A 24,478-nucleotide genomic window follows, 5' to 3' on the forward strand; every position below is an offset into this window, starting at 1 on the left:
GCAGAATAAATAAATTAAAAGGCCTTCCCCGGGGGAGGGGGCGGCGGTGTGGGAGCGCGCGGGTGCGGGGTGGGGGGCCGCCGGGCCCGGGGCTGTGGCGGCGCAGCTGCCGCCGCCGGGAGAGGGCCTGGGGAAGCGCGAGGAAGGCGAGGGGAGGAGGAAGAGGAGGAGGAAGAGGAGGAGGGTGAGCGCTCGGGTCGGGCTCCTTAGCGGTGTATTGTGGGATGTGCGGCTCCTGGGAGCCGAGCCTCCGCCGCCAGCCGCCTCCCGGGCAGCAGCAGCAGCAGCAGCGGCGGCGGCAGCAGCTCCGGGCCCGGCGGCCGCGGCGGCGGCCCCCCCCTCTCGCGGCCCCCCGTCCGGCAGCCCCGGCCTCGGCTCCCGCGGGGGACACCATGTACTGGCTGGCGGCGCAGGGAGGCCGGCGCCCGGCGGGGATGTAAGCGCGGCTCGGGGAGGGAGAGGCCGCGGCCGGCAGCCGGGCGGCCCGAGCCCCCAGCCCCGGCCCGGGGGCCCCGGGCGGGCGAGCGGGGCGAGCGGGGCGGGCGGACGGGCGGGCGGGCGGCGCCAGGCCTGCCGCGAGCCCCGCGCCCGAGCTGGGCCGAGCGAGCGCGCGCCACGCCGGGCGGCCGGGCGGGCACCATGGGCCGGAGCCCGCGTCCTCCCGGCGCCCGGGGCCCAGCCCGCCCGCCCCCGGGGCCCCCGGGAGCCCCTCGCTGCTGCCCCGAGACGGTGGCCGAGCGGGCGGGCTTCTGATTCTCCCGGAAGGGTGATTCTCTCGCTCCATTCTTATTTTTGGGGGGAGCCAGCGAGACACAGTGCCTTTCGGGGCGCGCTGGTAAGGTGGGAGGGGGTGGGGGCTGGACGATTGGATTCTTTCGCGTGTGTGTAGAAGCGGCCGCTGCCGCCGCCGCCGCCGCGGCGGAGACGACAACAACTTGCTGGTTTTCAGGTTGGGTTAACGGCATGGAGAACAGTCACCCCCACCACCACCACCAGCAGCCCCCGCCGCAGCCCGGCCCTTCGGGCGAGAGGAGGAACCACCATTGGAGAAGTTACAAGTTGATGATTGACCCGGCTCTGAAAAAGGGACACCATAAACTGTACCGCTACGATGGGCAGCATTTCAGCCTGGCGGTGAGTAGCCGGCGCGCCTCCCCGCCGCCCCCACCCACCCCCAGCCGTGCCCCGGGAGGAGGGTCCGAGTGGCCCGGGGACCCCCGTCCCGACCACCCGGCCAACTGTCAGCCGGGTCCCCAGCCCTAGAGTTTGACAAGTGCCCGGAGAAGGGGGGGTCTGCCCCTGCCCCTGGGGAGTGGGACCAACCCTCCCATCCCGCCCCCCCCCTCCTTCTCTCTCCCCACAGATGTCCAGCAACCGCCCGGTGGAAATTGTCGAAGATCCCCGGGTGGTCGGGATCTGGACCAAAAACAAGGAGCTGGAGCTGTCGGTGCCCAAATTCAAAGTAGGATCCCTCCCCCCTGGCCCGCTGTCCCTCCTCCCCCTCCCCGAGTTCGAAAATAACGCCAGTCCTGACCGAGCCCAGCCGGATTCTGAGTTCCCGCCGTCCCCGGCTGGGAAGTTTTGGCGGGGAGGGGGGAGGTTGCTGCGCGAGAGGGGCGTCCCCTCTGAGCTGCTGTAAACAGAATAACACTGCGGTGAAACTGTAATCAACGTGGGGATACAGTGTCCTGGGGGCTGCGGGTCCCCACCTGGCTCCTGCCAGTCCGAGGGCTTGGCCCTGGGACCCGCCCCCCTTCCCAGCCTTGTGGCTTTAGAGGGACAACTTCCCAGCCCAAGGGGTCGCCCCTGACCCGACTGCAGGGAAAGGAGGCTGGAGTGTATGTGTGTGGGGGGGGGAGTGTGGGGAAAGAGAAACTGTTTCTTTTTCCCCTTTCCTTTCGAACCCAGAGGACTTCCACGTTCCAAACGATTTAATCCTCCGCTTCCCGGGCCCGCCCGCGTGCATTTTTTTTCCAATTTTTTTTTTTTAATTTTTTTTTTTTTTTTTTACCCTTCATTGTTTTCAACGGGCAAGCCAGTGGGGAAATGTTGTGTTTTCCCTTCCATGTCAGTGTTCTCCAAACTCCCTCCCCCCTTGTCTCCTGCCAGATCGATGAGTTCTACGTGGGCCCGGTGCCTCCGAAGCAGGTGACATTTGCCAAGCTGAACGATAACATCCGCGAAAACTTCCTGAGGGACATGTGCAAGAAGTATGGGGAAGTGGAGGAGGTGGAGATTTTGTACAACCCCAAGACCAAGAAGCACTTGGGCATTGCCAAGGTGGTCTTTGCCACGGTCCGGGGAGCCAAGGAGGCGGTTCAGCACTTGCATAGCACTTCGGTTATGGGCAATATCATCCACGTGGAGCTGGATACCAAAGGTGAGTGGAGGCCGGCTCGGGAGCCCCAGGGAGGAGCCCCAGACCTTCCCCTCCCAGAGCCCCTCCAGCAGTGTTGGGGACCCTCTCACTCTTCCTGGGGTGCCCCCCTACAATCTTTGTTGTTGTTGTTGTGGGGTTTTTTTTTTGCCCCCCCTCCTGAGGATAGAGTCACATGGAGCTAAATGTGTTGTCTGTTGCTAGGAGACAAGCTATAATTTACCAAATGTGCGGGTCCTTGGCCGCTGCACCCTTAGGGACCACCAGGAGGCTCCCCCAGCCCCTCGGGAGCCCTGGCGGCCTGGGTTTAGACGGTCCCCGCGTTGCCCTCCGTGAGGGGAGGAGTCTGCGTTTGTTTATTTGTGGGAGGGGGGGCCGGGGGAGAGCCACTAGGATGCCTTGAAATGCATCGGGAGTGGGTCCCTCAACTTAAAAGAGAGTCCTCCAGGGATCCAGGGCGCCCCTCCCCCCAGGCCACCCCTTCCCCCTGGAAGTGGGAACCAATCTGGGCCCAGAGTGTGGTTTCATTGATAATGTTCCAGATAGCGTGGGGCGGGCCGCGCCGGGTGCTCCGGGGTTGACACCGGCTTCCCTCCTCGCTCTTAAAGAGACAGCAGCACCTCCCTGCCCCGCGCGCACTCCCTGCTGGCTGCTGGGAGAGGCGGGCTGGGGCGGCCACACCTCCCGCCCTGCAGGCTCCGGAGGCTCCTCCCGAGTGCTGGCCGGAGGGGCTAGTGACCACTCCAGTTCCCACAAAGATAGAAGGTGCCCAGATAGGGCTGGCTAGTCCTCAGAGTACCCAGCACCTGAGACTGGGTCCCGGGCCCCTTGAGGTCTGTGGGTGGGCTTAGGTGGGCCGCTTGGGGGTGGGGTGGGGTTGGGTTGTGAGCTACCAGGGCACACGGAACCCAGGACAGAAAAATCTAAACCTTTCTTTTTGGTTTTCGTAATGAATGCATATGAAGGGAGTCTGAGACCTTGCTGGGGGCTGGGGGGGGGGGGGGCACTGGTCCTGGGAGGGCTCCATTGTCCCATGAGCTCTGCTGAGCTGTACCTAGTTCTCAGTCTCCTGGGGGCACAAGTCATCCAGGTTCCTATCTAAGCCACAGTCCCCCCCACCCCCCCCCACCCCAGGTCTAGTTTAAAAATCTGCCAGTAGGGGTGGGGAGGCAGGTATACGGAGTCTTTCAAATCTACATCCCCCTTGGGTGGCTGCTGCAGTCCTGTGGAGCCCCTTCCCATTCTAAGGAGCAGCCAGCTCTCACCAAAATTTCATTTCTGCTGCAAAAAACCCCACACAAAACACCAAAAAAAAAAAAAGAAAAAGAGGGGGGCCCTGAGAGGCTGCCAACTAAGTTTGTATTTCAAGAAAGAGACCGGTAAAGTGTAAAGTGAAGCTCAAGGAATGCGTCTCCTTTGCATATGTAAGCAGCTGCCTCACAGGGCTCTATAAATACCAGTAATCTGGGGCCCCTGGTCTGTAGAGGCCTCTGCAGGGAGGGGTAGAGGTTACCAGACAGGGCTCAGTGGGACCAGCCCCAGACAGCTGTTTAATTGATGGATAGTTAACAACAAACCATCACCCCTCTTCTCCACTTGCTACCAGGCCCTGGCTGTTAAGTGGGAAGGCAAAAGGACAGGACTGGGAAGACCTGACCCTTTCTTTGGGTGCTCAGGTGTGACAGCCAGGTGACAGGAAGGGGCTTTGTGTTGGGGGAGGCACTTCTGTATTTGGGGGAATCCCAGCCCCAGGAGGCATTCAATTCTGTCTCAGGATGAGAAAAAGCCTGCCGTTTAGCAGCTTCGTTGAGCAGATAGGACTCCTGAGAAAGGTAGAGAGAGGCGAGAACTTGGTCATGGTCGCTCAGCTTCCCCAGGCTTGGGGTCTCAGGCACAAGGGACCCGCAGGGAAGCCAGCCTGTGGGGGCTGCCCCATCCGGGAACCTGGCTGAATCCTGCCTCTCTCGTCCTTCCACAGGGGAAACCCGGATGCGGTTTTATGAGCTGTTGGTCACGGGCCGGTACACACCCCAGACCCTCCCGGTGGGTGAGCTGGATGCTGTCTCTCCCATCGTGAACGAGACCCTGCAGGTGGGTTTATCACCGTCAGCCTCCCCGCCCTCCCTCCATCGCCAGCTCTCTGGTGTGGCCCCCACCCCCACGCCACCATCTCCAGCTTTGGACACCAGGGCCTAGGGAGGGGAAGGAGCCTGGCCACACACAGGTGGGGGTTCCCACCTGGGGCCTGCTTTTCATGCAGATGCTGAAACGTGGCTGCATCCGCTATCCTATGTACCTGCTCCCGGAGAGCAGAGTTCAGGTTCCTCTTTCCAGAGCAAGACTGGCTCCTTCCCCAGTCGCTGCCTCCCAGGACGTGCACCTGGACCATCCTCACCTAGGCACAGTCTCCTCCCAACCCTTCCCCAGCATCAACCCAGCCACCCTCAGCAGTAGCTTTTCTGGAATAAAGAGACTTTGTTTACTCGCTGATCAGCTGGGTTGTTCATTAGGCACGTTTAAACCTTAAAACGATAGGAGGCCGCTCCCTCACAAGACCATAGATAGTTCTTCCTGGAAGGTCTTTGATTCCTGCCAGCCTGAGACAGCAAGGAAATCCCAGTTCAAACCAAGATGTCATGAGCTTCTCTTGTCTCTGGAATAGGAAAAAGCCTTAAGGTTCCTTGAGGATAATTGGCTACCCCAAGAATAGAGGAAGGGTAGGACCATCCAGACACTCCTCTGCCCAATCTGCCCCCTCCCCCAACTTTTACTATGTTGTAGTTCTAAAGCGACCAGTGTGGCTCTGAGCCTCCCGGCAGCCAGAGTGAGAAGGGAAAAGAGCCCCATTCCATTGCATGTCCACCCACCCCACCCCAGTGATCTCACCCCCCCCCCTTTCTCTCTAGTTGTCAGATGCCCTGAAGCGCCTCAAGGATGGTGGTCTGTCTACAGGCTGTGGCTCTGGCTCATCCTCTGTCACCCCAAACAGTGGTGGGACACCTTTCTCCCAGGACACTGCTTACTCCAGCTGTCGCCTGGACACCCCCAACTCCTATGGACAGGGCACGCCGCTCACGCCGCGCCTGGGCACCCCCTTCTCACAGGATTCCAGTTACTCCAGCCGTCAGCCCACACCCTCCTACCTCTTCGGCCAGGACCCCACGGTGACCTTCAAGGCCCGGCGCCATGAGAGCAAGTTCACGGACGCCTACAACCGCCGCCACGAGCACCATTATGTCCACAACACTTCTGCGGTTACTGTGTTGTCAGGGGCCACAGCCACCTTCAGGGGTTCTGTGGACCTCCCTTTTGGGGCAGTCAGCAGCAGCGGGACCAGCGGTGGCCCCCCATTCAAGGCCCAACCGCAGGATTCAGCCACGTTTGCCCACACTCCACCGCCTGCCCAAGCGACCCCTGCGTCTGGAGTCACATTCAAGTCCGCTTTCTCCTCCTATCAGACCCCGGTGCCCCCTTTCCCCCCGCCCCCCGAGGAGCCCACCACCACCACCACAGCCGCCTTTGGGGCCCGTGACAGTGGGGAGTTTCGGAGAGCACCTGCGCCCCCGCCCCTGCCGCCCACCGAGCCCCTGACCAAGGAGAAGCCAGGCACCCCCCCCGGCCCCCCGCCCCCCGATGCCAACAGCATGGAGCTGGGTGTCCGGCCAACCTTTGGCTGGAGTCCCGAGCCCTGCGACAGTCCGGGCACTCCAACGCTGGAGTCGTCGCCCCCGGGGCTGGAGAAGCCCCACAACAGCCTGGACTCGCGCATCGAGATGCTGCTGAAGGAGCAGCGCACCAAGCTCCCCTTCCTCCCAGAGCAGGACTCGGACACAGAGCTGCAGATGGAGGGCAGCCCCATCTCCTCCTCGTCCTCCCAGCTTTCCCCGCTGGCCCCCTTTGGCACGAACTCCCAGCTGGGCTTCCGCGGCCCCACACCGCCATCCTCACGCCCCTCCAGCACTGGCCTGGAGGACATTAGCCCTACACCGCTGCCGGACTCAGATGATGAGGATGACCTCGGCCTGGGGCTGGGGCCCCGGCCCCCACCCGAGCCAGGCCCCCCGGACCCTGCTGGTCATCTGGGCCAGACAGCTGAGGTGGCCTTGGACCTGGCTGGAGACAGGACCCCAACCTCAGAGAAGATGGATGAGGTACCACCCTGTCTGTCCATCTGTGTCTTGGGATCAGTTTTGTCTGTCGGGTGTGTCTCCCTCTTTACCCCTCTGAAACCATCTCCTTGGAAAACTAGCTGAGACATAGAAAGGACACTGCTAGGGCATCCAGGATAGCAGGTCAACCTATAGAGACTATAAAGAGGACACAGAGCGTCAGGCTGTGATCGAGCCGCAGGTTTGCCTCTGAGCTTCCTAGCAGCCACGCAGAGAAGGGAAATGCGATCTCATTCTGTTGCTCTCCTTGTTAGGTGTGGGACGTCGGGACTTTCCCTAGGGGTCAGTTCTGACTTCATCTTCGGTAGGCGTTTGCTGAGATCCCAGAGTGTATGGGTTGTGGTGATGGTTCTGGGCCCCTTTCTCTGTCGGGTGGCTGGTCCTGAGGCTCAGGAAGATTGGGGGGAAGGGGGGAGCTCTGGAGCACTCTCCTCAAACCTGGTGCCTTCTGAACAGATGGGGAACCACGGCAGGCAGGGAGGCAGGGAGGGCATTGCAGTTTCCCTTCTCCCACTTTCCCTGGCTCTAGTAGTGAAGGAGTCAAGGGCTAGCCCAGGGGGAGGGCCACAGCCAGAGCGGGCCAGGTTGTCCAGCCTGAGCCGGATCCTCATTCTTCGGCCCTCTCCCGGGGTCTCACTGCCCCAACCTCCAGCTGCAGGAATGGGGGGGGGGTGCTGCCTGCCGCATTTCCCTGGAGGTGGGGATGAGGTCATTTTCCTTGACTCCACTCCTCCCCCCTTCCTGGCCCAGGCACCTGCCCCAGCCCTCCTGGAGACCTGCGTTGGAACCTGTGGGCCCGATGGGCATGAGCAGCCAGGGGCATAGACAGAGCTCAGTGCCCCTGTGGGCGGCGGGGAGGAGGGTCCCCCCTTCCCAGGCCCTTTGATTAGGCCGGTTTGGCTGCCTCAGGGAGGAACAGAGAAGAACTTGGCCTGCCCAGGAGGGGACCGCAGGTGTCTGGGGCTCCAGGGGGCCTCCAGGCAGTTCTGGGGAATTGGTTTCAGGTGCCAAGGGGTCCAAGCAGGGGGAGAGATGACAGGTGTGCAGAGGTGGTGGGCTGCCCCCCCCCCCCCCCATTCTCCCTTCCCTCCCTCTCTGCTGCCTGGGGTAGCGGGTGTTTACCCTGTTGACCAGCTGGGCCAGGGCAGAGAGGGGCAGAGTAGTCGGAGGGATTGGGCTGTCCCACCTTGTCACTGTAGGGAAGCGGGGGAGACAGGCCCGGAGAGGTGGGGTGCGGGCTGCCTCAGGACCTTAGCCCAGGAGAGCCTGGCAGCGCCGATAACCTCCAGGCTGGCGCTCGGGCGCCCCCTGCTGGCAGGCGGGAGAGCAGCACCGGCTCCTCGGATGAACCGGGGGGTCCCAGCCGCGGCTGGAGGGCAGCGCAGGGGGCCCGCTGGCGGCGGAGGGGAGCCTCCCTTGCTTCAGGCTCCGGGCCTTGCGCCCCGAGCCCCAGCTGTCACCCCCCGGTGATGCGACCTTGGGGAAGGCACTTTCCCTCTCTGAGTCTCAGTTTCGTTGTCAGTGAAATGGGAAGCCCGGGGCAGCAGCCTCGCGCCGTCGGGGCCTAAGCGAGGGGAGCTCCAGGCGCTGCGTGGGTTGGGGCGGGCCGGGGCCGGGGCGGTTCCCCCCGGTCCTCACCCTCAGGCGCCCCGGGAGGCGGGGCGGGGCCGGAGCGCAGGGCCGGTCTCCCTGTGATTGGCCGGCCCCGGCCGGGTTAACCCTCTGCTCGCTGCGCCGGCTGGCCGGGCGCTGTCCAGGGCTGATCTCGGGCACTGTCCCCGGTAACAGGCCGCCTGCCGGTCGCGCTGGCTCGGCACCAGCACGTGCGTGTGCGGGGGGCCCTGGGAGGGCGGGGGAGGGGGGGGAGAAGGGGCGACGGGGGGACCTAGGAGAATCCAGAGCTTCCTGCTGCTGCCACGGGCTGGGTAGTCCTCTGCTCCCCCAGTTTTCCTTCTAGGCTTTCCTCGCCTGCAGGCTGACCTCCACCTTACCGTCTGCACAGACCCCGCCCCCTCCGTCTTGAAACCTACAAAGGCTGTTTCTCAGCCAGGCTCATCCAGGGCACCTTCCCGCCTCTCCTCCTGGCACAAGAGCCTGGGGGTCGCCCCATCCTTTACCTCCCTCCCCTTGCTTTTCCTTTTCGCTCCGCCTCCACCGTGCAGACCTCCATGCTTTGCCCCTGTCTCCCAATGTAAAGTGGCCCCTGGCCCATTTTAGAGCTGGGGGTCATCCTCGACTCCCCTGTTCACCGGGCACCAGGTCCCTGGATTCCAACAGACAGCCCCGTCACTGGGCAGGCATCCTGGGGCTTGAGCCCCAGCGCAGTTTATGGCTGGCTCTGCCTCCCGGGCCAGTGGCTTTCAACTCTCTTGAGTGTTTCCTCAGCTGTCCAGAGGGACTGGCGTAGAGCCCTGCCTTGCAGGGTTACAGAGCAGATAAGAAATGAAGCTCGTATGTTCGCTGCGGCGTTGTTTGCAATAGCCGAGATTTGGAAGCAGCCCGAGTGCCCCTAAGTAGATGAGTGGGCAAAAAAGCCACGGTAAATTTATGCGGCGGAATACTATGCAGCTGTGAAAAAACAAACACAAAGGAAATCTTGCCTTTTGCGACAGCACAGATGCACCTGGAGGATGTTACGTTAAGTGAAATAGGCCAGTCAGAGAGACAAATGCCGTGTGATTTCACTTACATGTGGGATCGAATGAGCAAAATAAACTAACAAACAAAACAGAAAGAGACTCATAGATGCAGAGAACAGACTGAGAGCTGTCGGGGGGAGAGGAGTTGGGGGGCTGGGTGAAAAAGATGAAGGGATTAAGCAAAAACAACAACAGCAACAACAAAACCCCTAAAAACTCAGACACAGACGGCAGTGTGGTGATTGCCAGAGGGAAGGGGGCGGAGGGGAGGTAGGAGGGGGGGACACACAGATGATGATGGGAGGAAACTTGCAGGAACACGCAACACAATGTACCGATGACGTATTACAGACTTGCACGCCCGAAACTATGTAATTTTATTAACCAACATCACGCTGATAAATTCAGTTTAAAAGATAACTTTAAAAAAAAAAATAAGAAATGAGACTCAGCCCCACACTGGCCCATACTAAATGTGCAGTCATGAGACTGGGCGGAAAGAATAGTTAAGGAAAAAAATAAAAGACATACCTCGTATTTACGTAGTCCTGTCAACCCGGCCTCCCCAGCACGCTGGCTGGGAGCGCAGGCCGGGGAGCCGGTTCTGGTTCAGATCCCGCCTCCATCTCTTGCTGGCTGTGTGGCCTTGAGCAAGTTACTTAAGCTCTCTCCGTTCTGATTTCCTTCTCGGTAAAAATGGAGATAACAGACGTGCTTCGTAGGGTTCCTCTGAGGATTAACTGAGATAATGTGTGTAAAGCGCTTAGGAAGGTGCCTGGCACACAGGAAATGCTTGTGGAGGTGTCAGCGATTAGTGTCACGTCTCCGAATACAGACGGAGGCCGAAGGTCTCCCACTGAAACAGACCCTGCTCTCCCGTCTCGCCCCGTCGCCCCTCCCGGCTTGCTTCTCCTCCTGGACAGACTCTAGATTTCATGGCTGGCCCTGGTGACCCTCTGCCGGTTCCCTTGAGACGGTCAGCCCTCGAAGAGCAGGGGTTTTCTCTGGCATGTGGCCGGCGCCTGGGACAGTGCCGAGTCAGCGTTTGAAAAATGACTGAATCCTCATGGTAACCCCACGAGCGGGTGCTGAGGTGCCCATTGTGGAAACAGGGAAACTGAGGCCTTGAGAGGCTAAGTGACTTGCGAAAGCCGCATGGCTGGGAAGGGGGGGGGACCAGGACCGGAACGGTAGAATTCAGCCTTGCGGGAGGCCGCTCTCCCCCCCCCCCCCCGTCCGGTGTTTGGAAGGGGGCTCTGGGGCTCGGCCTCCCAGACACCTGCTCACTGCCATCTCCCTTTTCTCCCCAGGGCCAGCAGTCCTCGGGCGAGGACATGGAAATCTCAGACGACGAGATGCCCTCGGCCCCCATCACCAGTGCCGACTGCCCCAAGCCCATGGTGGTGACCCCGGGGTCAGCGGCCGTGGGAGGCCCCTCCGTGCTGGCCCCGAACCTGCCGCTGCCCCCGCCCCCCGGCTTCCCACCACTGCCCCCGCCCCCGCCCCCGCCCCCGCCGCAGCCGGGCTTCCCCATGCCCCCCCCTCTGCCCCCGCCCCCGCCCCCGCCGCCCCCGGCCCACCCGGCGGTGACGGTGCCCCCGCCGCCCCTGCCGGCGCCCCCCGGGGTCCCGCCCCCGCCAATCCTGCCACCTCTGCCACCCTTCCCGCCTGGGCTGTTCCCCATGATGCAGGTGGACATGAGCCACGTGCTGGGCGGCCAGTGGGGCGGCATGCCCATGTCCTTCCAGATGCAAACGCAGATGCTGAGCCGCCTGATGACGGGCCAGGGCGCCTGCCCCTACCCGCCCTTCATGGCCGCTGCGGCCGGGCTGCAGTTTGTCAACCTGCCCCCCTACCGGAGCCCCTTCTCCCTGAGCACCTCGGGCCCGGGTCGCGGGCAGCCCTGGCCGCCCCTGCCCAAGTTCGACCCGTCGGTGCCGCCGCCGGGCTACATGCCGCGCCAGGAGGACCCGCACAAGGCCACCGTGGATGGCGTCCTGCTGGTGGTGCTCAAAGAGCTTAAGGCCATCATGAAGCGTGACCTGAACCGCAAGATGGTGGAAGTGGTGGCCTTCCGGGCCTTTGACGAGTGGTGGGACAAGAAGGAGCGGATGGCCAAGGTGGGCGCAGGGCGCAGGGCGCCCGGGGTCACGGGTGAGCAGGCCCCGGCGGGCACCCTCTCTCCTCCCAAGACACGTCGCTGGGAGCACTGCGGCCCACGTCCCCGCGTAGGGCCGTGCGAGTGTTACTTGCACGTCCTCGTGAGCTGTAGCCCCGAGGGTCCCGACAGCTCTGACGCGGGCGGCTGGAGGAGTCTGCTGGGCAGGCGAGGAAGCTGAGGCTCAGGGAGGCAGAGAGCCCCGGGGGTGGCCTGAGCGGTGGGCCCAGCAGCAGGAAGTGACCCGTTGCCCTGCGGCGCCCGCTGCTGGAGGGAGGCCGGCCGGCCTCTCGGGGGCCACCCGGCGGGCTCCCCGGCAGGGCCGTCGCGGTGGTGACCGTCCCCCCCCCTCGCCGCAGGCCTCCCTGACCCCCGTGAAGTCAGGTGAGCACAAGGACGAGGACCGGCCGAAGCCCAAGGACCGCATCACCTCGTGCCTTCTGGAGTCGTGGAGCAAGGGCGAGGGCCTGGGCTACGAGGGCCTGGGCCTGGGCATCGGGCTGCGCGGGGCCATCCGCCTGCCGTCCTTCAAGGTCAAGAGGAAGGAGCCGCCGGACGCAGCCTCGTCCGGGGACCAGAAGCGGCTGCGGCCCTCAGCCTCCGTTGATGAGGAAGATGAAGGTTTGTGGGGGGCCCCCCCCTTCACCCCCCGTGTCACCTCCCGCCGGGGCCTGGGTCCCCCCCTTCGTGTCCTCCCCGCCCAGCTCTGACCGCCTCCCTCCCCACAGAGTCAGAGCGGGAGCGGGACCGGGACACGGCAGACCCCCCCTGCGAGCTCGCCAAGCGGGACCCCAAGGGCGTGGGGGTGCGGCGGCGGCCGGCCCGGCCCCTGGAGCTGGACAGCGGCGGCGAGGAGGACGGGAAGGAGTCGTCCTCGGCCTCCTCCTCGTCCTCGGCGTCCGCTTCCTCGGGGTCCTCCACCAGCTCGCCCTCCTCCTCGGCCTCCGACAAGGAGGAGCGGGACAGCACAGAGGAGGAGGGGGTGCCGGGGGAGGGCGCCCCCCGGAGCCAGGCCTCCTCCTCCTCATCCTCATCCACGTCGGACAAGGTACCGCCAGGGCCGGGGAGCCCCGGGGCCGGGCGGGGGCCGGGGGCCTCGCCGCTCACCCGCCCACCTGCCCGCCAGGGCGAGGACAGTGACGGTGGGGACGGCTCCAAGAGCGACGACGAAGACCTGGCCGCGTCCGAGGCGAGTGACCAGGACGAAGGGGACTCGGATGGCGGTGAGTGGGGCGGGCTGTGGCCGCCCGGCCCGGCCCGGGGTCCCTGTGCGGCCGGCAGAGCCCGAGCATGAGTCCCCCATTCTTCACGGGCCCAGTTTCTTGCCTTTGAGACGTGAACGCGTTAAAACACGCGCTCGATGGATCCCGCGCTCCTGTTTGTGTAAAATGCCCGGAGCGGGTCAGGGCTCGAGCGGGAAGCGGGCGGACTCGTGGGCGCCTGCGGGAAGGGGGCGAAGGGGCGCAGGGCAAAGGGGGGCAGGTGTCATCTGGAGCCCGTGACAGTGTTTTGGAACCAGACGGGTGGCGGCTGTACACGTTGCAAATGCGCTAAATACCACTGAGGCGCCTGCCTGAAAATGGCCCGTTTTCTGTTACATGGATTTAACCTCGATTTTTAAAAAAAAACGGTGCCCAGTTCACACAGACACCCCATATTTCCGAGGGCCACTGTCAGGCCAGGGGTCACCTGCTGGAGCCCCCCGGGGAAGCGCCTGGTCGGGGCGCAGCAGGTGACGGGAGGCTCCCCGCCTGTGTCCCCTGCCCAGAGGAGACCGCGAGCATCGCCTCCGGCAAGACTGGCGCTGGCTCCTCCAGCGAGAGCTCCGAGTCCTCCGAGTTTGAATCGAGCTCCGAGTCCGAGTCCGAGTCTGAGTCCGAGTCTGAGTGCGAGTCCTCCGCGGACGATGCGGAGCTGGAGGCCGGGGAGGAAGAGGAGGAGGCAGCCACGGACGAGAGCATGGCCCCCGCCGCGCCCGACGAGGGCTTTGAGGAGGGGGCGGCCCCGAGGCCACCCGAGACGGAGCCCTTGGGCACCGAAGAGGAAGTGGACATCGAAGCTGAGGACGAGGCCCCCCGGGAGCGGACCCCCACGCTGGAGGAGCCGCCCCCGCCCGTGGGTGCGAAAGAGCTGGCTGGTTGCAAAGAGCCCCCCAAGGAGCCAGGTCCGAACCGGGAAGGGGCCAGGGAACTGTCTCCAGAGCCCCCTGCAAAAGAGACGGAGGCCCCCCTCCCGGCATCCCCGGAGCCCACCCGAGGTAACTCCCGCCGCCCCGGGGAGGGAGGTGGGGACAGAGGCAGGACGTGCCGCCTCCTTTGGGTAAATCACGCCACCTTCCCAAGCCTTCGTTGCCTCACCTGTAAAATGGGGTCGATGGGCAACGCCTCCGCCACGAGGTCAGCGGGAGGGCGTATAATCTGCCAGCACAGAGCCTGACGCCTGTTAGTTCCCCAGAGGGGACCCCTGCTGTCACCGTTCCCCAGTGCCGGTGCTTCCTCACAGATTCATCCCTGGCCCATTAGTCCTACGAGATGCTCCCCAAAAAGAGGGGCAGGCCATGCGTGGTCGTTTTAGCGACAGGTGGGTAGGGGGGGCTTTGGGATGTTGGGGCAGGTGAGCACCGCCGTGGTCACCAGGCCCCCCACTGTCTTGATGGAGCCGCACAGAGCATATTAAAGGCTGTGACGTTGCTGTGACACAGTGGTAGAAACGATAGGAAACGATCGTTCCTTCGCTCTCAGCCCTGCCCAGTAACTGCAGCCACTAGACACAATGTTATAAGAGCACTTGATGCATGAGTAGCTCTGTGGAACTGAGTTTGTAATGTTACTTAATTTTAATTCATCTAAACTCAGCCACTTGTGGTTAGTTGTAGCTCTGATGAGTCCCTTCAGGAAAGAAACCTGCTACATTGTGTCTCGTTCGGTGCTACTTGGCTACAGAACCACGGAGCTCTAAGTATCGTCACAAGTAGTTTATTAAGGCCTTGTTGCTTCCCCAGCACTGTTCTAGGTACTAGCAATGCAACAGTGGACCAAACAGACAGAAATATTTGCCGTAGTGGAGCTTACATTCTAGGGCAGGGTGATAGGTAACAGCTGGTAAGTTAGAAGATGTGTAACGTGACAATGGAAATAAATGCTCGGAGAAAACCTTGAAGGCTCTGACAAGTCCTGCTTGGATTTTATTCCACAGCAGAGCCCATTTTCTTGGTTCACAGAACGTTCCCTGTTCACTGGAACACTGTTCTAAAGACAGTGTCAAAGGCCAGCAACCATGTCTCCTCCTCTAATTTACTTCATCATTTATTAGGCACCGTCCGTGTACCTGACATTGGGCTGGATGCCGAGCAGTCCTCTGGTGGTTTAGCTTCGGGGGGATGGCGTTTATACCCAGAGGAATCTCAGGGAACTCGGGGCTATGAGTCAGTCAGGCATCGAGCGCATAGTGGGGCAGAAGAAATAGGGCGCCGAGAGGTGTTTGAACCAACTAATAACTGGCCGGGTTTCGCCCGTCTCTGCAGGGGAGGACCCGGAAGCGAAGCCCGAGCCCCCCAGGCTGCTCTCCTTGCCCCTGCAGCCCCCGTTGCCGCCGCCTCGGCCCCCCCGGCCGCCCAGCCCGCCGCCCGAGACCCCAGACCCCCCGCACCTCCCTGTCCCCCTGGAGCCTCCCCCCGAGGAGAAGCCCCCGCGTACTCCAAGCCTCTGTGGCAGCCTGGCCAAGTCGCAGAGCACGGAGACGGTGCCGGCCACCCCGGGCGGGGAGCCCCCCCTGTCGGGGGGCAGCAGCAGCCTGTCGCTGAGCTCCCCGCAGGTGCCCGGCAGCCCCTTCTCCTACCCGTCCCAGTCCCCCAGCCTGGGCAGCGGGGGCCTCCCGAGGACGCCCGGCCGGGACTTCAGCTTCACGCCCACCTTCCCCGAGCCCGGCGGGCCCCTGCTCCTGCCCATCTGCCCGCTCCCGGCCGCCCGGCGCGACGAGCGGCCCGGCCCGCTGCCCTCCCAGGTGCTCCTGGAGACGGGCCTGCCGCTCCCCCTGCCCCTGCCCCTGCCCCTGCCCCTGGCGTTGCCAGTACCTGTCCTGCGGCCCCAGGCCCGGGCCCCTGCCCAGCTGCCACCCCTGCTCCCCACCCCCCTGGCCGCCTGCCCGACCCCCATTAAGAGGAAGCCGGGCCGGCCCCGGCGGTCCCCACCGGCCATGCTCTCCTTGGATGGGTCCTTGATCCGCCCCCCGGGGGGCGCCGCCCTTGGCAGGGAGCTTCTGCTTCTGCCGGGCCAGCCGCAGACCCCCGTCTTTCCCAGCACCCACGACCCCCGGGCTGTGACCCTGGACTTTCGGAACACGGGGATCCCGGCCCCCCCGCCCCCCCTGCCCCCCCAGCCTCCCCCACGCCCGCCTCCACCCCCGGCGGAGCCCACCAAGCTGCCCTTCAAGGAGCTGGAGAACCAGTGGCTGTCCGAGGCCATCCCCCCGGGTCCTCGCGGGCGTGACGACGTCACCGAGGAGTTCATGGACCTGGCCAAGGCGCCGGGGACCTGGCGCCGGCCGCCTAAGAAGCGCCACGAGGACCTGGCGACCTCAGCCTCGCCCGAGCGCTCGCCGCCGCAGCCCCTCTTCCGGCCCCGGACGGAGTTTGAGGAGATGACCATCCTGTACGACATCTGGAACGGCGGCATCGACGAGGAGGACATCCGCTTCCTGTGTGTCACCTACGAGCGGCTGCTGCAGCAGGACAATGGCATGGACTGGCTCAACGACACGCTCTGGGTCTACCATCCCTATATCCTGCCGGCGGGGCGGGCGGGCGGGCGGGAGAGCCACACGGCCTAGTACCGGGCATCCTCCCCCACCCCGAGTCGCATCTCCCGTGATGCCCGTGAAGGCGAGAGCGCAGGTCGGCAGTGTCTGTGCCCGTGCGGAGTCAGGGCTGGCGCTCCCAGAAGTGCCCTCTCTGCCCGGCCCAGCCCGGCCCAGGGTCGGCAGGTCTCGGGGCCGAACGTGATAACGTGTGTTGTGCGGCGAGACCTTGGCGGAAACTGACCGAGGGCTCCCGTAATCTAACGTCATCCTCCCCAGAGCCCAGGGAGGCGGGACTGTTATTCCCGTTTTATGTGCGGAGAAACGAAGGCTCAGAAAGGCGAAGCAACCTGCCCAAAGTCACACAGCTGCCGAGTAGCGGCGCTGACATTTGAACCCAGGCCAGGCTGGCTCCAGAATGTGGGCTCCTCACCACAGTGCCCCCCTGGCGGTCGGCCGCTAATTACAGCGTTTTGAGGTTGGGCCGGCTGTCGTCTCCCCGGTTGTACTAAACTCACGTACTGAGCGCTTGCTCCGTGTCGGGAACCCTGCCGGGCACCCTGAGCACAGGTCATCACCCAGAGAGGCACCACTGTGAACCCGATTTGCAGATGGGGTAACTGAGGTAGAAAGTGGGTCGCTGTAAAACGCACCCAGGGCCGTGCAGCCGGGTGCTCCTGACGGGCGTTCTAGCCGCCGGTGGAGGCGGCCGGCGGGCCAGGCGGTGTGGTTGTGGGCAGGGGAGCTGGTACCGTAGCCTCCTGGGCAGTGGGCTGAGGGTGGGGAGGCTGGGCTGGTGGGATGGTCTCGGGAGGGACTTGCCATCAGTGTCCACGTGGCCCTTGACCCACGCCCACCCACCAGCCTCTCTTCAGCCAAGAAAAAGAAGCGAGAGGATGACATCCCCGAGCACGTGACAGGCTGTGCCCGCAGCGAGGGTTTCTACACCATCGACAAGAAGGACAAGATCAGATACCTCAACAACACTCGCGCCAGCACAGACGAGCCCCCCACAGACACCCAGGTACCTCCGAAGTCGGGTGCCTGGACGCAGGGGTGCTCCCGGGTGGGGTGCAGGCAGGTTGAGGGGTTGTAGAGCCAGAGGGGCCGGCACGCAGAGGGCGTTACCTGGTTGCTCAGCGGTGAGGTGAGGTGAGGGGTGGGCAGCGGAGAGCCTCTGAGTTGTTTTAATTGGGTGTGAGCAGAGCCAGGCTGCGTTTCTGTTACTCCTTTTTATCTATTTCTATGTTGACTTTTCAGAGAGAGAGAGTGGCATTAATATGAGCGCAGATCATCGATTGGCTGCCTCCTGCATGCCCCTGCCCCTGGATTGAGCCCAAAACCCAGGCACATGGCCTGACTGGGAATCGAACCTGCAACCTGCCCGGGCACGGGATGACTCCCAGCCAACTGAGCCACATCAGCCAGGGCGAAACTTGCGTTTTAACGGGGGTTAGGAAACAGTCGAGTGAACAAATAGGATGGGGAAAGTGCTGTGTCAAGAAAACAGGAGAGGAGGTTTCAGATTGGTGAGCCGGGGGGTCAGCGCAGGCGGCCTCTGAGCCAGACCTGGATCAAGCAAAGAAACAAGCCCCGGGGGCAACTGGGAGAGACCCACAGAGAAGCCCAGAAAGACCAGGAAAAAGTTAAATTGGATTCACTGGGTCCAGTCGGTCCCACGTGGAGATGACGGCCTGTGCAAAGGCCCTGGGGCAGGGAGGGACTCCGTGGGTGGGAAAGGAAAGGCCAGCTGTAGCCAGAGACAGAGACCAGGTCACCCGGGCCTTGGAGGCTGCGGTGACGAGGTTAGGTGTGCGTTCTGTATGTGGCCACAAGCCACAGGAGGGTTTTGAGGGGAGGAGACGAGGGTGACACGGTTCCGTCTGTAACTGTCAAAGCTCAACACTGGCTGCTGGGGAGAGAGTTGACTGCTGGGGCAACAGAGACCCAGAGCTTAGCGTGGGGTTGCCAAGGGCGTGACGGGGACGCGGGTAGCATGGTCCGCGGGGCCAGCTCCCCCAGGCACCCGCGCCCCTTTCCTGACCTGTCGCCCGCCGCCTCGGCAGGGCATGAGCATCCCGGCCCAGCCGCATGCCTCCACCCGGGCCGGCTCGGAGCGGCGGTCAGAGCAACGCCGCCTGTTGTCCTCCTTCACCGGCAGCTGCGACAGCGACCTGCTCAAGTTCAACCAGCTCAAGGTGAGGCCGGGGCCCTGTCGGGACAGCCAGGGTGGCCCGGGACCCGCGACCGGGGCCCTCACCTCTCCTCCCCTCTCCCTGCCCTCAGTTCCGGAAGAAAAAGCTCAAGTTCTGCAAGAGCCACATTCACGACTGGGGCCTGTTCGCCATGGAGCCCATCGCGGCCGACGAGATGGTCATCGAGTACGTGGGCCAGAACATCCGCCAGGTAGGCGCTGCCCTGGGCCCCGGGGGGGGGGCCGGGGGGCAGGAGTGGCCCGGCCCTACCGAGGTGTTTTCTTCCCCGGCCAGGTGATCGCAGACATGCGGGAGAAACGCTACGAAGACGAGGGCATCGGGAGCAGCTACATGTTCCGGGTGGACCATGACACCATCATCGACGCCACCAAGTGCGGCAACTTTGCTCGCTTCATCAACCACAGCTGCAACGTGAGTGGCGCCCGGGGCGGGGGGGGGGGAGGGGGGGCCTCGCCCAGGCAGCCTTTCTCCTCTGAGCATCAGTCTTCCCGTCTGTGCAATGGGCATGAGACAAAAGGGGCTCGGGAAGGGCTCGTTCCGCTGGTGATGGTGGGGTTCCTTCCCGCCTGTGCTGGGCTCTCTCTGTGCCTTGGTGGGCACATCCTGGGGGGGTGCTGGGAAGGCTCTGGGTCCCTGCTGTCCACGGATGCAGTGACGAGCCTTGAATCGTGGTTGCGTGACTGAGGAGCCGAGTTTGTGGGCCTTTGGTGGTGGCGGGCTGCATTGGGGCGCCCGGGGGTCCCCAGCTCACCCTCCCCTCCCTCCTGGCCCACAGCCCAACTGCTACGCCAAGGTGATCACGGTGGAGTCGCAGAAGAAGATCGTCATCTACTCGAAGCAGCACATCAACGTCAACGAGGAGATCACCTATGACTACAAGTTCCCCATCGAGGACGTCAAGATCCCCTGCCTCTGCAGCTCCGAGAACTGCCGGGGGACCCTCAACTAGGCCCGGCGCCCGGCAGGGGGACGTCGGCCGTTGCCCGGGGCTCCCAGTGGGGACCCCGGGGCCCTGGGGCCCGGCCCCGCCCCCATTTCAGGTGCTGTCCTTTACCCAGCGGCCACGTCAGGGCCTGGCGCCCCAACACTACCCCCAGGACCCCGGCTCCAGCCCCTCGGTGGGAAAGGGCTTCTCTGTCTGTCAGCCTGCGTCCGTCGCGTCCTTCCTTAAACTGCTCCCTCGAGGGTCTGCGTACGGCTCCAACATGAACTTCCCTGTTCCTGTGTCGCCCTCCCGCCCCCCCGTCTCTCCCTCCCGGCTCCTTCCCGTGAATGCTGCTACGTTGTTTTTTGTCTTTATTTCCTTTCTTGTCACGAGAAAAGACATTTTAACCGTTGAAATGTGAAGGCAGAATCAGAGAGCGGGGACCCCCGGCGGGGGCTGCAGAGGCCTCGGTTTGACGGCGGGTTGGCCCATGTTCCAGACCCCCCCCAACCAGGGCGCTGGGCCAGGTGCTGCAGAGAGAGGAGGGGGTCCAGCCAGGCGGCTTTGACCTCAGAACACTATGGAAGCCCCCCCACCCGTGGGCCCAGTGAGAAGACCCTCCTACAGACCCCCACCCCGGGCTCCCCCTCCCCCAGCAGCCTGGGGGGCCGTTTCCCCCGCAGACCCTGGTGGAGCCAAGCTGGTCCCGGGCAGGAATGTCCCCTCTGGGCTCTCTCTGCCACCCCCCCCAAATCTTGGGTTCAATGTTTACTTTCTCATTCGAATGCCAGCAACGGGGGACCCTCCAGGAGGCCCCAGCGTGGGCCGGTGGGGCCCTGGGAAGGGTCTCCCGTCTACTCTCCCCTGTCCCCGCCTTCAGGGGCGAGCGGAGGGCCCCCCCGGGCCGGCGGGGTCCCTAGTCTCCCCACTACGGGTGTCTGACCGCGTCCGCGGGTGGGATTTTTCGTGTATAAGCTTCTCCTGCCCGCCCCCCGCCCGCCCCCCGCCTCGCCCTGCCAGCGGCCCCCTTGCCCCACAATGTCAAGAGCCTAATTTATTTTTGGATTGAGATGACTTCTCCCAGAGAAAGGAAAATCTTGGGAAAGATTTTAAAACTCGGATCTAAACCTGACAGGTTGTCTTTCTTTTTTATTTTTACCCCCCCCCCTTCCCGGCACCCTCTTCAGGGTTTACGTCCGTGCTTTTGTGTTTTGTGCGTGTATAAAATCAAACGGAAGGGGGGGGTAGGTTTTCGAGGTTACGAACCGACCTCTGTACATAGGCCGCCGTCAAGGACTTTTTCTCGGGAACATTGTTTCTTGTAGAAACACGTGGGAAGACTTTTTTGCTGATTTCTTTGTACTTCCAAAAAAAAAAACACAAAAAAAACAAAACAGAACCCCCCCCCCACGAACCCTCCCCTCCTGCACCCCAGAACACAGAACAGGCGTGTAAATAACTTACGGAAAGTGACTGTTGTGACCAGGACTCCTCCTCGCCGTCGGGAGAGCGCCCGTGGGCCCCCCGCCCCGCGACGGGCCTCTGGTATCTCAGCTTGTGTCAAGCTTGTTAATGTAAATTCTGTACAAAGAATTGTTATTTTTTCTTTTTTTTTTTTTTTTTTTGTCGTTGGTGGTTTTGTTGTGTTTTTGTTTTTGTTTTTTTAATTTCTTCACCCCACGCCCTCTCTGTTTGAGACCGTGCTGCGGTTTTCTAGAAGCCGGCGGCATTACGGACACAGAGGGGCGGCCTGGGCACAGCGGCGACCTTCTCTCTCCCGTTTGCGGTTTTCTGCCCAGGCGTGCAACCGAGGAAATATTTATTTTGCGCACGAGGGAACGCGTAGCTCGTGGAGATGGCCGATTTAAGTTACTCATGCAGCCCCCAAGGGGCTGTCTTTGCTGTTCTGCCCCTTCCCCCCCGCAAAGGCATGAGGGGGGCTGTGGGGCAGCTGGAGCCTGGGCCGGCCTCGGCCCTCACCTTGCCCTCCCCGACCCCAGGTCCCCAGGAACCCCCGCCCGCCCCTGGAATGGTTTGCCGTTTCCAGAAATGTGTTGGCTCATTTTTTGTGGGTTTTTTTTTTGTTTGTTTTTTTTCTTTCAACGGTTCATTTTCATTGAACCATTTTCAGTTTCATTCCCAAGGTCTTTGCTTTGGAAAAGTTGGGGGTTTCTGCCCTTCCCCCCCTGCCCCCCCCTCCCTGCCCCCTCCTCCCGCCGAGAAGGGAACCCATCAATTTTAGGGCTGTCTGGGCATCTAGGCTCCGTCCGAATGGAACTTGTTTTGAAGAGAAGTGTTTCCGTTGTGGGTGTGTCTTGCTGTAAATATTTGTTCATATTTTTGTGAATTCAATACTATGTACCATTGTATTATAGTAACTTTTATAAAGCAAACCATAAATATACTGACTTTTCTTACAGATACGCCGTCTCTCTTGCTCTCCTCTCTCCCTCTCCCTCTCTCCTTTCTTTCTGTTGGGGGCGCACCCTGCTGCGGGGGGGGGCAGAGGGAGGGGGGGAGCTGGGGTCCACTCAGGACCGCAGGCCTTAAACTCTTGAGTCGCAGCTTTTTAAAGTTTTCCTTCCAGAACCTTTCTTAAAACCTTAGGTATCTAACGCTGCTAATAGTCTGCAATTAAGGATACTACACACAAGGTCCTGTTGCCGTCACTAGAACTAAAAAATGTTGAATGTTTAAGGAGGCAGTGCTCTTGTCTGCCTTTGGGGGGGGGCTGGTAAAATAGGTGACTAAGGGGCCCACAGAGATTTTTTTTTTTTAATTGACTTGAGAGAGAGAGAGGGAGAAACATGGATTTGCTGTTCCACATTTTATGCATTCATTGGTTGAGTCCTGTATGTGCCCTAACTGGGGATCGAACCCGCAAGACTTTGTCATATCGAGACAATGCACCAACCAGTTGAGCTACTGGGCCAGAGCATGGGTCCATTATTTCCTTGGACCCTTGGGGGAAAGGCATTCCAGGCAGAAGGAACAGTCAGTGCCAAGGCCCTGAGGCAGGATCCCACCTGATGTATTGAACACCGGCAAGGAGGCCTGCAAAGCTGCCTCTGAGGGGGGAGGAAATAAGGTCTGAAAGGTACTGTGCGGGGGAGGGGGAGGCTGAGGCCGTCGCTGCAGGGCCTTGCAGGTCCAGCACTGGGCACACAAGGGAAACACAAAATCTGAGTTTCTTTCATCGTCTCTCTTGAACCTGCCCCCCCTACTCCCAGGCTCAAAACCTGTAAAATCCTGGACTTCTCCTTTCCCCTTGGCTACCAAGTCTGATGGTTCTCCGGCTCCCTTACTCTTCAAATCACCCGGTCCCACGGGATAAGTCCTTCCCTCACTGGTTCTGTGGTGGGGACCAAAAAGGGAGCCCAACCAAGACGTCTGCATGCACAGGGCAGACCAGGTTGGAATGGGGAGGGGGGAGATGCCAGGTGGACTTGGGCAAAGCCCCTCTCAGGCCCCTCTCCAAAAATAAGAGCAAATGTAGTGCTGACGCTGTGCCGGCCAGTTTTAAACACCTTTGATCTTAAACTCACAGCAGCGCTTGGAGGCAAGCATTTAAACCCCACTTAACAGATGAGGAAAATCGAGGCACTGAGAGGTCAAGTAAAGGTCACAGCAAACAAGGGGCTGGTATGGGGTGAGAACCCAGGTAGTCTGGATCCCTAGTCTGGGCTCAGTTAATGTGGGTCTCCTTTGTCCAGGCCCCATCTAAAGAGGCACCAATACCTGGCCGGCGTGGCTCAGTGGTTGAGCGTCCGCCTGTGAACCAGGAGGTCATGGTTCAATGATTCCCAGTCAGGGCACATCCAGGGTTAAGGGCTCTCAATCCCCAGTAGGGGGCGTGCAGGAGGCATCCTATCAATGATTCTTATCATTGATGTTTCTCTCCCTCTCCCTTCCTCTCTCTGAAATCAATAAAAACCTATTTAAAATAATAATAAAATAAAATCAAGAGGCATCGACCGCTTGGCACCAGCTGAGTGTTGCTGGGTAGGGAGGCAAGCCCAGAATCACCTGGTGGTTCCAAGTAGAACCAGAGTCCTAGGACTTGTATGTGAAATACCCCAACTTTTGGAAACGCTGGCTGAAATTTGTTTAAAACCACGCAGACAAAATACATCCATGAGCCAGATTTGGCGCATGAGCCACCAGTTGACAATTTCCCCAGTTATAGAATTTCCTTTTTTGCATAAGCCTTGGGAAAATAGAGGGAGGGTATTTTTAACCACCAGCCGGGGCCTGGGGTCTGCGGTTCATTGTTGTCTGGGTTCTCGCTCATGTCCTTTTCAAGTTCATGACCCCAGAAGCCCTATCTTCTATTACCTGAAAAAAAAAAAATCCCCCAATTCTCCCATTATATCAACTTGGATTTTTTTTTCTGTCTTGCATTGAGATCCACCTGCTCCCAGTTCTGAGCTGAGTCATCCTCAGGGAGGATTGTTAAACATCAGAAGCAGAACATCTGGTTTTGAAGAAAAAATTTCCTTCCAAGGGTTTTAGGGCTGGTAGATCCTCTCCCACCTGTGTCACTTACAAGGGTCATTCTCACTTGAGTATGAATTAGCAAGGCTGTGGGGACTGGAGCTGCGCTGAGGGAAGGGGGCACTTGGTGACGGCCTGGCTGGGGGGCTCAGATCCCTCCTACCCACTCTACCTCTCAGACCAGAAACCATGTCCCACGGTGGCAGAGCAAAGATGCTCCCCCAAAGCCCCTTTGCTAACACCATCCCCTCTCTATGTCCAGAAGTTTGGGCTCAGGGCAGCAAAGTTGGGGGCGGCTCATCTGTAGAGACCACAAAGCCACCAGACGGGATGCTGCCAAGCGCAGTCCCACCTTAAGGCCTCTTTACTCTTGCTCTTTCCTCTCCCTGGGAAGCTGTTTTTCCAGATTTTCCCACGCTGGCTCTCAAATGTCACCTCCCCAGAGGGGCCTTCCCTCGATGGAAATTAGTCTCCCCTCCCAGCTTCATCTCCGCACAGTCTCGCCACCTGCTTTATTTTAATAGCATTTAAAGCCACTCCACGTAGCGATACTGCGATGCCGTCTGTGTTCCCCTCCCGAGTGCAAGCCCTCTGCCCCCCTCGGTTCCCGAGCTCCCCCTGGCGGGCGGGGTCCTGTTAGCGCAGCGCTTGCACCCCTAACGCGCTCCCCACCCGTAACGCGGACCTGCCGCCCCCTGGCGGCCAG

At 61.6% G+C, this 24,478-nt stretch overlaps 1 protein-coding gene across 1 annotated transcript; it reads left to right on the plus strand.

Moving 5' to 3' along the window:
* Window positions 1-353: 353 nt before the first annotated feature.
* On the plus strand, window positions 354-20,888 carry SETD1B (SET domain containing 1B, histone lysine methyltransferase). Its single transcript, XM_087828734.1, has 17 exons — window positions 354-436; window positions 950-1,134; window positions 1,364-1,462; window positions 2,110-2,380; window positions 4,356-4,468; window positions 5,284-6,528; window positions 10,496-11,305; window positions 11,703-11,964; window positions 12,072-12,391; window positions 12,470-12,566; window positions 13,112-13,600; window positions 14,867-16,120; window positions 16,995-17,161; window positions 18,204-18,335; window positions 18,424-18,543; window positions 18,627-18,764; window positions 19,129-20,888. Exons 2-17 carry the CDS (start codon window positions 964-966, stop codon window positions 19,300-19,302), a joined length of 5,862 nt encoding a protein of 1,953 aa, XP_087684860.1. The 5' UTR covers window positions 354-436; window positions 950-963; the 3' UTR covers window positions 19,303-20,888.
* The last annotated feature ends 3,590 nt before the right edge of the window (window positions 20,889-24,478 follow it).

Source organism: Miniopterus natalensis, chromosome 20, assembly GCF_054644295.1.
Source record: "Miniopterus natalensis isolate mMinNat1 chromosome 20, mMinNat1.hap1, whole genome shotgun sequence".
In the NCBI taxonomy this organism is placed as follows: Eukaryota; Metazoa; Chordata; class Mammalia; order Chiroptera; family Miniopteridae; genus Miniopterus; species Miniopterus natalensis.

Coding starts and splice junctions, on each gene's coding strand:
- SETD1B (XM_087828734.1), top strand. CDS start 964: ATGGAGAACAGTCACCCCCACCACCACCACCAGCAGCCCCCGCCGCAG. Junction 12,392..12,469: donor CCTCATCCACGTCGGACAAG/GTACCGCCAGGG, acceptor CCTGCCCGCCAG/GGCGAGGACAGTGACGGTGG. Junction 16,121..16,994: donor GCTCTGGGTCTACCATCCCT/ATATCCTGCCGG, acceptor ACCCACGCCCAC/CCACCAGCCTCTCTTCAGCC.